The 16877-nt window shown below is 48.4% G+C and overlaps 1 protein-coding gene across 1 annotated transcript in view; it reads left to right on the plus strand.

Moving 5' to 3' along the window:
• il12rb2l (interleukin 12 receptor, beta 2a, like) overlaps positions 1–16877 on the plus strand; it is a 55523-nt gene that overhangs the window by 10322 nt on the left and 28324 nt on the right. The window contains exons 4-8 of the mRNA XM_028822637.2: positions 7322–7397; positions 10184–10459; positions 10573–10681; positions 14165–14322; positions 16717–16856. Of these exons, the coding sequence (XP_028678470.2) occupies positions 7343–7397; positions 10184–10459; positions 10573–10681; positions 14165–14322; positions 16717–16856 (738 nt within the window). The 5' untranslated portion in view covers positions 7322–7342. The remainder of the gene's footprint in view (positions 1–7321; positions 7398–10183; positions 10460–10572; positions 10682–14164; positions 14323–16716; positions 16857–16877) is intronic.

Below are 16877 nucleotides of genomic sequence, written 5' to 3' on the forward strand. Positions count from 1 at the left end.
TATGCTTTAAGGGAAAATGAGCATTTTTTATTGTTAATGGGTATCAGTGTTGTGCCCTCAAAAATGAGTAAAAACTATTTAGCAGAACACAATCTGCATTTCTGTATCCTTATTTAAGTACGATAGTCCCCCTGTATCCATGGGGGATATGTTCCATGCCTCCCTGTTGACAAGTGAAATCCATGGAGAATGCCGAACTCCATGCATTGTGTTTATCTAAGGATGTCACTTTACCAGTGAATTGATGACTCCTTCTTGTTGTACATTCTGGAAACTTCAGCATACGACTTTTTATCTTTTGATACTAAATTAAGGATTTTGGTTTTCTCACTTAAATGAAGGACCTCCTGCCTTCTCTTGGCTTAGCAGAAATGCCAGCGTCACTTGCTCCTTTCCTGCTTTGGGGCCGTTGTTGTCTCGGTTCTGCTTGTTTATGTTTCGCATTCACTGTTTAAATTCTCTTTTTTTAAATTGTCTGTTCGGTGTGGTGCTGAGGTGTCACCCGTTGTATGGCTGCACATGGATCCTAGTCTGGGAGGTTAGTCGTGTGGCAGGTGTGGCAATTGTGCTGTAATCAGTGCAGCTCCCAACCTTATATGTTTGTTATACTTATTTATGTCACGTGTATAATTTGTATAATTCTTTGTTATTGTGAAGGTTTGGATCTGGTTGTGCTTTGTAGGTGGTTCCCCAAGAGGCGGGGCCACCTGTCTGTCTCCATGTTGGACCATCGCCCCCAGCCCTATAAGGCCACACCCTGATCTCTCTCTCTTTGGCTCCACCCCTCCAGACAGCATGTCTGTGTGTGTGTGTGTGTGTGTTTGGGTCTTTCTCTCTCACTCAGGCTCCACCCCTGCAGACAATGCCTCTTTATCTCTCTTTTTTGGGCTCCATCACTAAAGACAACTTCTCCCCCTTCTCACTCTCAGGCTCTGTCCCTCCAGACAGTGTGTGTGTGTGTGTGTGTGTGTGTGTGTGTGTGTGTGTGTCTTCTTTCTTTCTTTCTCTCTCTGTCACTCTCAGGCTCCACCCCTCCAGACAGCATCTCCCACCTCCCTCTTTCACTCTTTCTCAGGCTCCACCCCTTCAGACAGTGTGTGTGTGTTTGGGTCTTTCTCTCTCACTCAGGCTCCACCCCTCCAGACTGCATCTCTCTTTCCCTCCCTCACTCTCTCTTGGGCTCCGCCCCTCCAGACAGTGTGTGTGTGTGTCTCTTTTTTCTCTCTCTCTCTCTCTCTCTCTTTCTCTCAGGCTCCACCCCTCCAGACAGCATCTCTCTTTCCCTTCCGCACTTTCTCTTGGGCTCCGCCCCTCCAGACAGTGTGTGTGTGTGTCTCTTTTTTCTCTCTCTCTCTCTCTCTCTCTTTCTCTCAGGCTTCACCCCTCCAGAAAGTATCGCTCTTTCCCTTCCTCACTCTCTGTTGCTCTCTCTCAGGCTCCACCCCTCCAGACAGCATCTATCTCTCTCTTTCTCTCTCTCTCTCTCAGGCTCCACCCCTCCAGACAGTGCCACTGTTTTTCTCTTACTCAGGCTCCGCCCTTCCCATACAGCTGATTGCTAGTAACCTATTCATATTTTCCAGGTAGCAGAGACCAGTGCATGCTTAACAGAAATGGCAATCTTGGGAGGGGTTGAGGGGTCAGTCGATCAAGTTAGCTTTCAACAAACCCAAATTTGAAGTCAGAAGCGCTTAATCAGTGACCAGAAATTATCAACAAGTGCAATTGTTGAATTCCTTTACAAGACAGACTTGTGTTGTTTTGTGGTAAAGCACAGATAGTCTTCCCCCTGTCTGGGGTCCGGTTGACTGTAACTGGCAGGTCCAGCTTGTGATGTGTCAGTATGGTGGTCAATGAAGACAAAAGAACACTCAGAGTGACTCTGTGAAAGCGTAAGTTGGTGGATGGAGACAAGAAAAATCTCCAAGTCACCGAATATCCAGTTACATCAATCATGAAGAGATGGAGAGGGTATGGCAGAGGAGGAAGTCTGCTACGGCAGAAGGAGACGCGTGAGGGAGGCCATCAAGAGACCTCTGAGAACTCTGAAGCAGTCGCAAGCTACAGTGGCAGAGATGGGAGGGACTGGGCAGATGTTAACTATGCCAGGGTGCTTCACCAGTTGCGGCTAAGAGAAAAAAAATCACACAGGACATCTCAGCCGAAGACACACTGGAGACTCTCAAGTCAACTGGAAGAACATTGAGTGGTCTGCTGAGATCAAAATTGAGCTTTTGGGCCATCAGACTAAACACCAGGTTTACACGTTACCACAAACGCCACCTCCTCACCTTGAAGTAAGGTGGTGGCAGCATCAGGTTGTGGGGATGCTTTTCTGCAGCAGGCCCTGGAAGGCTGGTGAGGGTAAAATGAATGCACCAAAATACAGAGAAGTCCTGGAGGAGAAGCTGTTGGAGCCTGCAAGGAACCAGCAAGACCGCGAGAGCCCAAGCGTTGAAGCCAAAGCTCCACAGGAATGGAGGTCTCAGGGTGGCCGAGTTGGCGTCCAGATGTCAGTCTAATGGAGAATTTGTGGTTGGACGAATAATGTAAAATAAGCAAAAGTGACAGATAATGACAATAAGCGCAGCTGTTTTTTTAGTTCCGTCTCAGGGATTTTGTTCATTTGTGCCGTAACTCTGTGAACACCAGCGACGTCCTGGGGGACTCCTGACATGATGTTCTTGGTTGGCCAGGGGGTTTTGTTTTCCCTTTGCCCGATCCCCACGCTGCCCAGGCATACACCACCAGAGCATGCAGAAGAGAAATGTTCACTGGCGCTAATTTCGATATGGCTACCTAACGTGAGAATCAATGAGTGGTCAGTGCTGGCAATCTTTCCCCCCCCCCCCCATACCCGCTGGCTAATTGTGGTCTTCCATGGCGTGGACTCTGATGAACCAGCAGCCGCTTTGCCCGTTTTACAGAAGCGATGCTCTTTTTTTGCCTTTGACCTTTAAGAAGCTTTGCCCTCCTCTTCCTCCTCCTCTTCCTCTTCTGACTCGTTTTCTGGTTTTGCGTCGACCTCATTCTGAGATGAGAGCACACCATGTTCACCTCACCTGCCGTGTTGTGCCTTCACACTTCTGTGGTGTGATATGCGGATGACTGACAACGGTCAGCGTGTTCAAGAGCGAATTTTGTATGTTGAGAAAGTGCCACCTCAAAACAAAAAAAAATTCACAGTGTTCAAAATGCTGGGGCACAGTTACTGCACGGTTTCAGTGTGCCCACCGTGGGCTTTTATCTCAGGACTTGGGTTTGACTCCCACACCTCCGAGATGTGCAGGCATTGACTGATTCTCTCTGTGGGTTTAACGGCCATTTTCTTGGTTCATTCCTGGGGTGGCTCTGTCAAACCGGCTGTCAGATCATACATTTTTATGCCCGTCTAGATGCCAACCACCTTCAGTCATCTGTTATATCCACAAGAGGGGCGGTCACCATATTCTAGTCTCCAGTCACAGAGTAACAGGTTGGGTTGATTGGTGATCCCAGGTTAGCCTGATATGTGGGAGTGTGTGTGTGTGTGTGTGTGAATGTGCCATGAGAAAGACTGGCACCCCATCCAGGGTTGGCACCTGTCTTGAGCCTTATGGAGCCTGAATTGGATCAAGTGGGTTCAGTAAACGTTACAACCGTGGTGATGAGAACAGGTCACTGTGCCCTACAAGGTTGTCCATCTTGAGCTTTTAATGCTGCCCAGCAGTGAAAATGTCACACCCGGTCCTCGGGGGTCTTGAAGGCAGCCGCTGTATGCGTGATTTGCACATCGCAGAGCGGTGGGGTGTGGTAATCAGCTTTGAGGTTTGAGGGATGGTGGCAGGTCACCATTAGTGATTTAAGCGCATGTACGCTTGATCACATTTCATCAAGGGGGTTGAGCCGGGGGTCCCCCTGATAATTTTGGTATGGTGACCACTTAGTGATTTTGTCATGCATACGCTGGATCATTTCATCGAGTTGGGATGGGGGACCCCCTTGTGATTTTGGCCTGTGGACACTCTATCATTTCATTAAATGGTGGTGGGGGTCCTTCCTGCTGATATCAGCATGAATACACTCAATCATTCCATCAAGTTGGGGGGGGGGGTCCCCCTGGTGATTTTGGTGTGCACACACTTGATCATTTCTTTCAGTGGTGGTGGGGGTCCCCCATGGTGATTTCATGCCACTTGTACTGTTCATGTGACGTGCCTCGAAAGCGATTTCATCATGAAGGGCGCTGTGTGACATAATGATGGACTAACAGACAGTGGGTAGCATGGTGGCTCAGTGGGTAGTGCTGCTGCCACAGGGATTCAGCATCGTGTGTTCAAATCCCAAGGCCTGCCATCTTTTGTATGTTCTTCCTGCATTTGTGTGTGTTTCCTTCCTAAAAACATGAAGGTTTGGCTCATTGAGGACTCAATGATGGCCTGGTGGGCAATGGACTGTGTCCAGGGTTGCTCCTGCCATTATCCCAATGCTGTCATGACCCTAAATTGGATCAAGCAGGTTAGAGAATGTGACATAATGCTGACACTGGTTGTCACGACTTAGGGTGACCAACTTCTCATCTCCCAGGGCAGCCTTTTTTATCGACCCCGACTTTCCTGTTCTGAACTTATTCTTAGAATATACAAACTTACCCCGTATCTTAAGGCCAGGTCGTGTCATGTGACTTTTCTATCGATTTTTAGACGTAGCCTTCATTTGCATAGTAGGAGGCGATTGGTGGTGCACTCCTGTCAAGGCCAGTCGCGTAGTCTTACATACCGCATCCAGCAACTCACTCCGACAAAACCAGTTTGATGTTGTCCTTAGTCATGAGAGCTGAGAGCCAATGAGAGCTCAGGGGAATAAGCGGCGAGGAATAAGAAACACGTGGGGGTCTTTGGACTTCACAAACAGAAGAGAAGCTCGTCTGTCTGATGCCGTGTGTTTTATGCACCATGAAAAAAGTAATGAGATGGAGGCCGAACTCGCTGTTAAATGCTGACTCTTCATACAGCACCGGCTCCATCAGGCCACACACAGTTGGCTGTCACAAAAGCAAGCGAGCATGACTCTCCCTAAATTTGACACGGCCGGTGATTTTCTCGTGGTCCGGTGACAAGATCAACAACTGCAGCTGATAAGTCCGACATACCCTACGACGAGAAGGTGCGTAATGTGACATCGGCTTTAGAGGTGACATTGCAGCAACGTGTGCCGACAGTGCGCTGGCTCTACATCGGTGTGCTGCTTTTAATCACCAATCAGGTCAGATCTGACCAATCAGATGTCCCGTGATTGCGAAGTGCATCCCCTGTGCCGCCTGCTTTAGCTGTTGCGACAGAATGGGGACGCTCTTGAGCAGACCCCATCCCTGGAGTAACACCAAGGCAGTCCAGGCAAATATGAGGAAGGGGATTCATTAAATACGAGGGACAGTGAACAGAACGAATTAAACACAACTCAAAAGATTCAATAAAATAACAAAGGCTGTGCCATTCTTGGCCTTCCCATAATCCTCTGACTCAGCTGAGCAGACCACGAGGGTCATGGCCAAATACGTAAGCAATAACCAAATTACGTTACCTGTCATTTATCAAGCCCACTCACCTATTGTCCTTGTCCTTGTCTTCATCCTGCGAGCCTTCACCTCAATTTCTTGGCTGACTCAGGAGGCGGAGCTTCCAGTAGAGACCAGCCGCAGACCACCACAGTGCCACGCGATCAAATTGGTGTTTAGCGGCCTTTGCATTACACATCCATGACGTTACGCCATATGTTCCGGTCATTTGCATCTTTCTCAACACGTACCTTGCGCTTTGTTCTCCTTACCCAGTGGTTAAGAGTAGATTTGTAGGAGGAGTTATGAGACGGAAGAGTGGGCGTGTCTTGTGGTGGGCGTGTCACGCAGTACGACTGTCTCTTGGGTGGCGCATTGGGCTTCTCAGATTTTCCACTGCGTATACCACATGATGTAAACATGTAATTCGATTGGCTCCTGAAGTCTGCAGTTGGACCCCCCCTATCCCCCAAACTCCTCCCAGCCCAACCCCCCACCCGGAGGAAGTTGTTTTTAAAGCAGTGCTTCTGGTGCGACTCCTGCCTATCGGGACACATTTGTTCTCTCAAAGACTACAGTTCCCAAAAGCCTCTGCTGGACTTTTATTTCTGCTGTTGCCTCTGCTGACCACTAGTGGCCTGGGGTGGTATGGACCCCGTTGAGCCCAACCCCCTGGAAAAAAAACTCTGTCAGCGTGGCAGGATGTGAGGTGCCTTGCCATTCCCTCCGTCTTCCTGCTTACGCCGTGTACGATGGCGTCAGGTGACAAATAGGGGCGGCTGATGGAGGATGAGCGGCGCAGCACCTCCAGCAAAGGGAGGTCTGTTTCAAATTGTGCCTTCTGATTGGTCAGTGACCCTGCCTCTTAGTGTTTGGGGTTAGTTTTCTCAGTCCTATGAGGTGGTCTGCTTCCTCTTTTTGGCTTTTGGACGGGTTTTGTGTGCAGTGCACTAATAACGAGTCCCGTGCGACTTGATCTTCCTCCTTCGTCTGTGGACTCGTTGTACTTGATGCGTGAGCAGTGGGTGAAGAACATGGCGCCACCTTATAATGCTGATGTTACAGCAGGTAGTTTAAAAATAAGATGTCACGATAATTGCAAACCACCCAACCTGACACCACCGCCTCGTAACTTTAGCATCAAACATGCCTGACCGCAGTGCCTCCCACCCAGTGCCTGTCCCAGTCTCATACTGGTTCAGGGGGAATAGAAAAAGTATGTTTATTAAACTGGTGGCATGATGGATGGCAAGAATCGTCCACGGAGCTCATTAGACAGTAAGCGGCTCGCTGCGTAGCACTGAGCAGATCGCTTAACCCGCCTGCCCTGGCCATAAATGGAAACAACTGGGCTGAAAACTCGTCCTCAGGCGAGTGTAAAATAATAAAAAACACCTGACACCACAAACGTGAAGGGCACTGCATCGAGACCCCCTGATATCTAGCTGTAAGTCAACAGCAGTGGCTCGGGTTCAAACATGAGTGCACATCCTCTCGTGGTGCTTTACAATGAGTGAGTGATCAATGAGTGATCAGTTCACAGGCACGAGAAAAGCACAAAGGCGCTGTGGTCGGTGCTCTTCACGAGTGGCGCGGAGCGGCATCCGCTCGCTGGCGCTGGACATGGCTCCACTTTCACAAGCACCGAGGGCCCCGCTTCCAGGAAGGAAGTGCAACGTGACTCGTTTGAAGAGTGCGGTTACTTTGTTCACATCGGCGCACTTTCTGGTACTGCAGTTGGCCTCCTGGTGTTTGCTCACCAACTTCTCTTTCGTCTCCCTTCAGCTTCAGCCTTGGAGGCACAGGATGATTGTCCCGTACTTGGCCGTCGTTCTTGTGGGCACCGCTGTGGCCACAGAAGGTAAGAATTGGTCTTGTTGTTCCCCTTGTTTTACAGAATGATTTTCGACCGCCTTAATTCCTTGAGCTACCTGCCTCTGTGGCTTGCAGATAAGATGTATGTGATGCTTCACCATAGAGCCGTGTGTGTTGTGTAGTGAAGTGCCTTCTCCATCCATCCGTCTGTTAGGCAGAGCCTTTATCTGTCTACTAGATACGCAAACGCCTCTCTTGTCTACCAGTCATATAGGACCTGTCCTACTCAGATCTTATAGCATCTTTTCTGTGTTTTATAGTGCCTTTCACACCTGTCTATGTTTGTTTGTATGTATCTATGTGTGTACATATCTGTTTATTGTTTAATGCCTAACCTGTCTGTCTTATATAGTGCCTTTCCTATCTGACTGCCTGCTTAGCTGTTCTGTATTGCCTTTGTTATCTGTCACTGTACATTGTGCTTTTCCTAACTAGATAATATAGCACCTTCTCTCCATTATATAGTGCCTTTCACATCTATGTGTATGTGTATATATCTCTATTACTGTATGTAGAGATCTGCCTGTTACGTATATACTGTAGTGCCTTTTGCATCTATCCATCTATTAAGTAGAGCCTTTATCTCTCTATTATATAAGTGCCTGTCTTGTCTACCAGTTATATAGGACCTTCTCTGTCCTGATCATATAGCAGCTTCTCTCTGCTTTATAGGGCCTTTCACGTCTGTCTATGAATGTTTGTTTGTATCTATAACTGAATATATCTGTTTATTATTATTTAATGTCTAACTGGTCTGTTATATAGTGACTTTCCTATCTATCAGTTTTATATAATGCATGTGTGTGTGCGCGCATGTGTGTGTATGTTTATTTGCATGTGCGCATGTGTGTGTACTCGTGTGTGTGTGCATGTTTGTGTGTGCGTAGGCGCATGTGTACATTTGTGCATGTGTGTGTACGCACATGTGTTTGTGTGTGTGTGTGTGTTTGTGCGGGCGCGCGTGCATGTGTGTATGTATGTGTATTTGCATGTGCGTACGTGTGTGAGTAGGCACGCGTGTGTGTATGTGCGTGCGTGTGTGCATGTGTGTGTGAGTAGGCGCGTGTGTGTGTGTGTTTGTGCGGGCGCGCGTGTAGGTATGTGTATTTGCATGTACGCACGTGTGTGAGTAGGTGTGTGTGTGTGTGCGTGTGTGTGTGTATGCACATGTGTTTGTGTGTGTGTTTGTGCAGGAGCGCATGCGCGTGTGTATGTATGTGTATTTGCATGTGTGCACGTGTGTGAGTAGGCGCATATGTGTGTGCGTGTGTGTGTACGCACATGTGTTTGTGTGTTTGTGCAGGCGCGTGTGCGCGCATGTATGTATGTGTATTTGCATGTGCGCATGTGTGTGTGTGTGCGTGTGTGTGTGTACGCACAAGTGTTTGTGTTTGTGCCGCCGCCTCTGTGTGCATGTGTGTGTACGCACATGTGTTTGTGTGTGTGTGTTTGTGCAGGTGCGCGTGCGCACGTGTATGTATGTGTATTTGCATGTGCGCACGTGTGCGAGTAGGCGTGTGTGTGTGTGTGTGTACACACGTGTTTGTGCCAGCACCTGTGTGTGCGTGTGTGTGTGTACGCACATGTGTTTGTGTGTGTGTGTTTGTGCAGGCGCACGTGCGCACGTGTATGTATGTGTATTTGCATGTGTGCACGTGTGTGAGTAGGCGCATATGTGTGTGCGTGTGTGTGTACGCACATGTGTTTGTGTGTTTGTGCAGGCGCGTGTGCGCGCATGTATGTATGTGTATTTGCATGTGCGCATGTGTGTGTGTGTGCGTGTGTGTGTGTACGCACAAGTGTTTGTGTTTGTGCCGCCGCCTCTGTGTGCATGTGTGTGTACGCACATGTGTTTGTGTGTGTGTGTTTGTGCAGGTGCGCGTGCGCACATGTATGTATGTGTATTTGCATGTGCGCACGTGTGCGAGTAGGCGTGTGTGTGTGTGTGTGTACACACGTGTTTGTGCCAGCACCTGTGTGTGCGTGTGTGTGTGTACGCACATGTGTTTGTGTGTGTGTGTTTGTGCAGGCGCGCGTGCGCACGTGTATGTATGTGTATTTGCATGTGCGCATGTGTGTGTGCGTGTGTGTACGCACATGTGTTTGTGTGAATAGACTGGCGCCCTGGCCTGGTGCTGTCCCTGCCCTTCTGCCCGGTAAACTCCAGCTGTCCCACATTCCTATCCTGAATAAGCAGGTTGAGAAGATGGACGGATACCTGGAAGTTTTATTGTGTCTTTGCAGGGCGTCTTCTTCATCGATGTTACAAATCAAATCACCTTCTCCCACATTTTTCTTTTCATGAGCGGCGCCATTTCCGTTGTCACTAACAGGCGAGGCTGGCCAGGAGTGTGCGAGATGTGACGTCATCGGCGTGACTGTGTGAAGGTCCGCTTTGTGCCTTTCCAGATGTCTGAGATTTCGGATGCTACCTTCACCCATCCTTCTTGTTAGGGTTTTCTTCTTCTGTTCTTGGACTACGACTGACGTCTGCTCATCTTGGCTCTGCTTACCTGTTCACCCGTTTGGCTCCCCGTCTTCCCAGCTTCAATTCTTGGTGCAAATCTTGACCCTTGTTTATGAATTTCACGTCTTGATGGTAACAATGTCTCATGTTTAGATGTAACTTTGTCCAAAGTATTCCTCCACAGATAAATCTTTAATAAGAGGAGCACTGGGTGAATGTAGTTGTTGTTCTTGGTGGTCTCTGGTGGTTAGCAGTGGCCTCCCCCTCCGCCAATACAGATGACCTTCTCACCTTCTCACCCTCAGCGTCTTCTGTATCGGTGCAGTGTCTTTGGCAACTCTCCTTCCAGATGGGCAGGACCGTAAACCGCACCTGTGCCCTGTCCACTCCGCTGCCCCCCGGCTGCACCGGCGCATCTCTGCAACTCCATGCTGGTTCCTCCAGCGTCACAGCGGGCTTCACTCGAGACAAGAGCAGCATCTCCTTCACTGGGCCTTCTCTGCTTCAAGTCTTGGGCTGTGTGATGATCTGCCATGGACTGACTTCTCGGCCCCGTTGTGACGCTACTGTCACCCGGCGCTGTGAGTGGCCACTTTATTAATCCTGTAGTCTATGGAGCTGGGAGAAGCCCGTCTTGTTTAGCTGTTTGTTAGCTTTTCATGTCGTCAGCCTCAGCCTCTTGTCTCGATTGCAGATTCGGTGTCAAATCTCCGGTGTTTCTTCACAAAGGAGCTTCAGTGCTCTTGGGAGTACAGCCCTGGCACGCCAGATGATGCCAACTTTACATTTCACCTTAAGAGCAGGTAAGATGAGCGAGGAGCCGTGGGGGGTAATGTCTGCGCTGTGAGAATTGGGACCTGTGTTAGGAGGTTAGAAAGACGAGAAGAGGCCATCCAGCCCACCAAAGCTCGCCAGTCCTGCCCACTTCATTCTTCCAAAATGACATCAAGTCGAGTTCTGAAGGTCCCTAAAGTCCTCCTGGTCGCTTACTCCAAGTGTCTGTGACTCTCTGTGTGAAGAAAAACTTCCTAGCGTTTGTGCAAAATTTATTCTTCACAAATGTCCAGCTGTGTCCCCGTGTTCTTGATGAACTCATTTTAAAGTCACCGTCTTGATTCCCTTCATCAGTCAGGTCTCCTCTTCATCACTTTAAATCGGTGATTTTTAACCTTTTTTGAGTCACGGACCCCTTTAAGAATCTGATGAAAGCTATGGACCCCCTGCCCCAGAAATATTCACATAAACACAACTTTGCATGCAATGAATATAATTATACTTTATTTATCGAGATTTGATTGTCTCATACATATATGACAAACACAAAGTATAATTAAACTTTAAACAGTCTAAAAAAACATGCAAAACGTCACAGCCACTCATTATAATTATGAACTGCAGTCCTGTTATTGTAGTGCACATGAAAACAGATCTACTACTACTACTAATACATCTACTCTAAATCAACAGTATATAAAGGTTCATTTTTATCTGACCCTCACGGACCCCCTGAAACCCATCCATGGACCCCCTAGGGGTCCACAGACCTCAGGTTAAAGGCTCAGCTCTTTTAATCTTTCCTCAAAACTCATCCCCTACACTCCTGGACTCGGCCGAGTTGCTCCTCTCTGGACTTTCTCCTGTGCTGTTATGTCCTTTTTTTAGCCTGAAGACCCAAACTGCACACAGGACTCCAGATGAGTGTGAGTGTGTTATAAAGCATTAATTGGACTTGTAGTCCACACCTCAGGTCTCCTCTTCATCTCCTTTTCCTTAAACTGAGAAGGTTCAGCTCTTCTAATCTTTCCTCACAACTCATCAGACCTCCCGTTGTGTATTCTGACCTCACATTTTGACTTCCTACGTGTCGTACTTTACATTTACTGACATTCAGGTTCATCTCCTATAGCCCTGAATCAGCCTCATCACTCTTCTCTGGTCTTTCTCTAGTGCTGTTATGTCCTTTTTGTAGCCTGGAGACCAAAACTGCACCCAGAACTCTAGATGAGGCCTCACCAGTGTGTTATAAAGCATTAATAGGACTTGTAGTCCATACATCAGATCTCCTCTTCATCTCTTTTTGCTTAAACTGAGAAGATTCAGCTCTTCTTATCTTAACTCATCAGACCTCCCGTTGTCTATTCAAGCCTCACATTTTGACTTCCTACGTGTCGTACTTTACATTTACTGACATTCAATTTCATCCCCTGTAGCCCTGAATCAGCCTTGTCACTCTTCTCTGGACATTCTCCAGTGCTGTTATGTCCTTTTTGGAGACCAAACCTGCACAAAGGACTCCAGATGAGGCTTCACCAGTGTGTTATAAAGCTTGAGCAGAACCTCCTGTGACTTGGACTCCACATGTCAAGGCGCTATATAACCTGACATTCTGTTAGCCTTCTTAATGGCTTCTGAACACTGTCTGGCAGTTGAGAGTGTCAAGTCCAATACGACTCCTAAATCCTTCTCATAAGGTGGACTTTCGATTTTCGGATCTCCCATTGTGCATTCTGACCTCACATTTTGACTTCCTACGTGTTGTACTTTACATTTTCTGACAATTTCAATTTCATCCCCTATAGCCCTGAATCAGCCTCGTCGCTCTTCTCTGGACCCTTTCCAGTGCTGTTATGTCCTTTTTGTAGACCCAAACTGCACACAGGACTCCAGATGAGGCCTCACCAGTGTGTTATAAAGCTGATCAGAACCTCCTGTGACTTGGACTCCACATGTCAAGGCGCTATATAACCTGACATGCTGTTAGCCTTCTTAATGGCATCTGAACACTGTCTGGCAGTTGATTGTGAACGGTGTGCTAATCTACCATCTAACCCGCCCCGTGGCACTGGGAGTTCTCATGAAGCGCAAACGTGAATTTCGACCGAGTTCCTTTGCTGCCTCTGTTGATTTTCATGAAGCGTTTGACTCAATTGAAGTGTTGTCACCACAATTCAGACCAAAAGTTTCTTTCCTCTCCTTCCACTTTCATTCTCTGCCTTTCAAGGCCGAATGACACGAGATGGGCCCCATAAATGGAGGTCCCGGGACTACTTTCCTGGTGAAAAGTCATGCAGTGGTTTTTCCCCAAAGTAGGAAGACCTTCTCCCTGCAGCGCCCTCTGGCAGTACCTAGGGATCCAAACTGGGGTTCCCTTCCAAACTCAAGGTCCCATACAACCCTGCGGGAGTTCAAACTGGGATTGTACCGGGGTGGCAGTGTCACCTTTCTCCCCGGGGGAGATAAACTGTCCGTGATAACCAGCCTCCCCCTGTCTATCCATTATATGTTTGCCTCAACTGGGATAGGAACCTACAGCCAGCCCACTTATGTAGTCCATCCATTATGACCTCCCAGCTGGGTAAGCCTTCACACTCTGTCCCAGTCGTGATGCCAATCCATTTGTTTGAACATTTACAATGGCTGCCTTAAGACTTCAGTAATGCCCCTCTGCGGCAGTATGAATGTGATAAGCTGTGTTACAATAACTTGTGTGGCACTGCCGTTAGGCTACAGTAATAAACATCCTTCCATCTTCTAAACCCACTTTATCCTGAGCAGGGCTTTGGTGTAGCTGGAGTCTATCCCAGCAAGCACAGGGCACAAGGAACACACACACTGACACACATAAACACACACAATAGGGGGCCTGGGTAGCGTCGCCAACCCACCAAAAGTAAAAACGAGGTGGCAGTAGTGAACCTTAGTGGTGTGTCGCTACTAAAAGTGTCCCCGTGACAGAACGATAGTGGCACGCTGCTTATATGCTGCGCTCCATTTGTAGTCGCAATTTCTGAGTTCCCAGTTGGAATTTTCAACTGGGACCCCCCCCCCCCCCAGGACCTGAAGCCCCCCCCCCCCTCTCCAAGTTAAGTCGGATTTCCAACTTAGAAACTTGTGGCTGGTCTGTCAAGTGTGAGTTAATGTGGCTTCAGATCATGACGCCAATCCCAAATGGATTGTGAACGCGGTCACGTGATGGAGTTCGTGTCTCATTAAATCAGTCGCACACGCCGAGCTGTCCGACGTCCATCCGTGGACATGTTGCTACGGTGTTTGGGATACGCACAATACCGTGGAATGTGTCGCTACCAGCGGCTATTTATTCCGAAGGAGCAATCGTGACTAACGGTTTTCCTGGACGCGTCCATATTGATTTTTCCGGATCTTTTACTGGGTGTGACGTCATTCCCAGCTCCGACATCTGACTTCCGAGGTCCCTGGAAGGCACAATTTGGCCACAGTAGTGAAGCTGAACTCTTGTCGATGTGTGTTTCTGTCTTCTTTTCCAGATACGAGTGGTCCCTGAATATCACCGCACGGAATACCAGCGTCACGGTCCAGCGATTCCATTATATTATTTACCACAATGTGCAAGTCTGGCTCAGCACCTCGGATGCTGCAGAAGAGTACAGTTCAGAAACATTCAGCTTTGACACTTCAAGAATCGGTACCTAATACTGACCCATTCACCTTTGTTCTGTTTTATGCTGTTATTCATGATTTTCTTCCTGCCCGCCTGCTGAATTCCTGTTTATGGAAGGTGTGTCCTACACAGGCCGTCTAGGTGGTCTCATAGAGAAGTCGCTTAGCACCATAGACTTCCTGTTATGAGAGGCAGGAAAGCAAACTCAACAAAGGAGCCTTGGGTTGTGCTGCAGTCAGTGGTGGCTCTACGTTCTTTGGGGGGCGACAAGGCACTTGCATAACTTGAGCGTGGTAGGGATTTACACAGCAGCATCTGCTGGCAGACAGTGGAATTGCAGGCTGCCTATGGCCACATCACAAGGAATCTACAAGGAGTAAACTGAGGAAAATGGCAGGAATGGTGCCAGACTGACAAATTCTTGGATTGTTGAAGCAGAGCAGTCACCGTCATTAAGGAGTCTGAAGATGAAAGCGTGAACTGTTATGGGGGCGGAAGGGGGGGGGGGCTTTGTAAGCAGTGCTGAGATCTGGGTAACCACCATTATATTCTTCAATGGGGTTGTTCCATGACAGGTCACCTGATTTTGATTAAAATGGCTGTACTGGATCATCTCGCACGTTCAGGTCGCTCACTTTTATAGGTCTCGAGCTGGGAGGGCAAGAAAATAAAAGTCGCTTCTGGGGCCCCCTCTGGGATTAGGAGCCCTAAAGCTTAAGCTTCATTAGTTTCTTAGTAGATCCACCTTTGGGTTTAGTGCAGCCTGCGTTCATCCACTCTGGTCCTGGCGGACCACCACGTCTGAGTGGCCACTGTGCCACTGTGCCCACTGTGTCGGTGATGTCCCACCCTTGTGTCTCCTGTGAGATGCTACATACGGCTCATCCTCTCAGCTATGGTCCCGCGGTGTAGTCATGATCTCCTATTTTCTTGAAATGACTTCATACTGTAGCACATGTAAGAGATGACTTCACAGTAGGAGGGCCGCCCTTAGTTGGGTGTACAGACCCCTTTTTGTCATTTCCTGCATGTGAAAGGCTCTGATGATGACCTCGGTGACTTTGCTCTCTTTCTGTGTCACACTTGCTCTGGACAATGAAGATTTGGCTTCCTGAACACTTTTACGTGTATCCTATTGGCGTTCGGTTAGGGTTGTTGTTGTTTTTACCTAATTTTTGAGACTTCCTCTCGTCCTCTAAGTATACATAAACGTCACTGCGGCTACCACTGACCGATTCCACTTCTAGCCCTGATACCACTTCTCCATCATTGCAATGTCACCAGGTTGGTGCTAATCGTGCCAAAAACTGAATGTAATCAAATGACCAATCAGAGTCAAAAGGCAGGGCAAGGGGAGGCGTCAACAGTTGCGGGGAAGGAGGCGGAGGAGGCGGTGCCATCATATAAGTGTGTTGTACTTGGAGTGAAGGCGAATGGGGACTTCATAAGGCAGGTGAAAAGGTTAGGTGTGGGACACTGACCAAACACTGCCACCTGCTGACCAGAAGAAGTGGGTCACCACAAGTGTAATAAATGCGTTTAGGTTGCTGACCAGACACACGCTTAGTGTTGCCACCCGCGTGCAAACTTCACCAGGAAGTTAAATAAGAATTTACTGTACATGGACAGCAGCAGGAATAATGCAATGTATCACCGCAGATTTTATTTATTTATTTTTTAAGTAAGGCAGGTATTTTTACTTTTGAGAAAATGAGTGCTATGGTGTGTTATTCGCTACTTTAAACATAATCTTTTAACGCTGGACACAAGGCAGGATTAAGGTTCTCTTAGTAGGGTGCTGTAAGTGCCCAGGAGGACGGACGGGCATCCCCCTAGCTGGGATGGAGAAGGATTTCTTGCCCAGCTGGGAAGCCATAATGGAAGGTTTGCGATCACTACCCGGCCGGGACGCTTTATAATTAATTCCCCTCCTGGCTGGGATCCTGGAAAGGAATGGATGAACTGGTGAAAAGTTGGAAGCCGGGAGCAGTTCATCCCCCAAATGAATAGGTGGCAGTGTTCCTCGCAAGAAGTCCCAGTTTGGACACACGCAGGGCTGTATGGGAACTGTAGTCCAAGAGTGCAGCCCTGCAGGGGTCCTTGTTTGATGATAGAGGGCGCTGCCAGGGGGAGGACCTTCCTGGTTTCCGCATGACCTAGAAGTGCTTCCAACAAGCCACAACGTGCCCCCTGAAATACTCCAGGGTCCAGCTTTAAAGGAGCCCACCGCATGACCTCAGTGTGTTGGGAGGCAGTGGGGAAAACTTGGCGGATGAGAGAAGGAGATTAAAAAATCCAGTTAATCGAACCCGGAGTTGTGTCAGGTCTTATGTGTCTGGGGTTTGAGGGCTCGGTGGCGCCCCCTACTGTTCACAGCATGTGTCTCTTACAGGCGTCTTTCTGCGTTTCGTATTACAGACAAGTTGCCACCTCCAAACATTACAGAGATGGACGCCGAGAATTCCCTGATATCCGTTCTTTGGTATTTCCCTTGTAACGAAGTGCAGGAGAGAAACTGCCGGCTGCGCTACCGAGCCGATGGTGACAGCTGGACCGAGGTACGGTGACATTCCGCCAGG

Source organism: Erpetoichthys calabaricus, chromosome 17, assembly GCF_900747795.2.
Source record: "Erpetoichthys calabaricus chromosome 17, fErpCal1.3, whole genome shotgun sequence".
Lineage (NCBI taxonomy): Eukaryota > Metazoa > Chordata > Cladistia > Polypteriformes > Polypteridae > Erpetoichthys > Erpetoichthys calabaricus.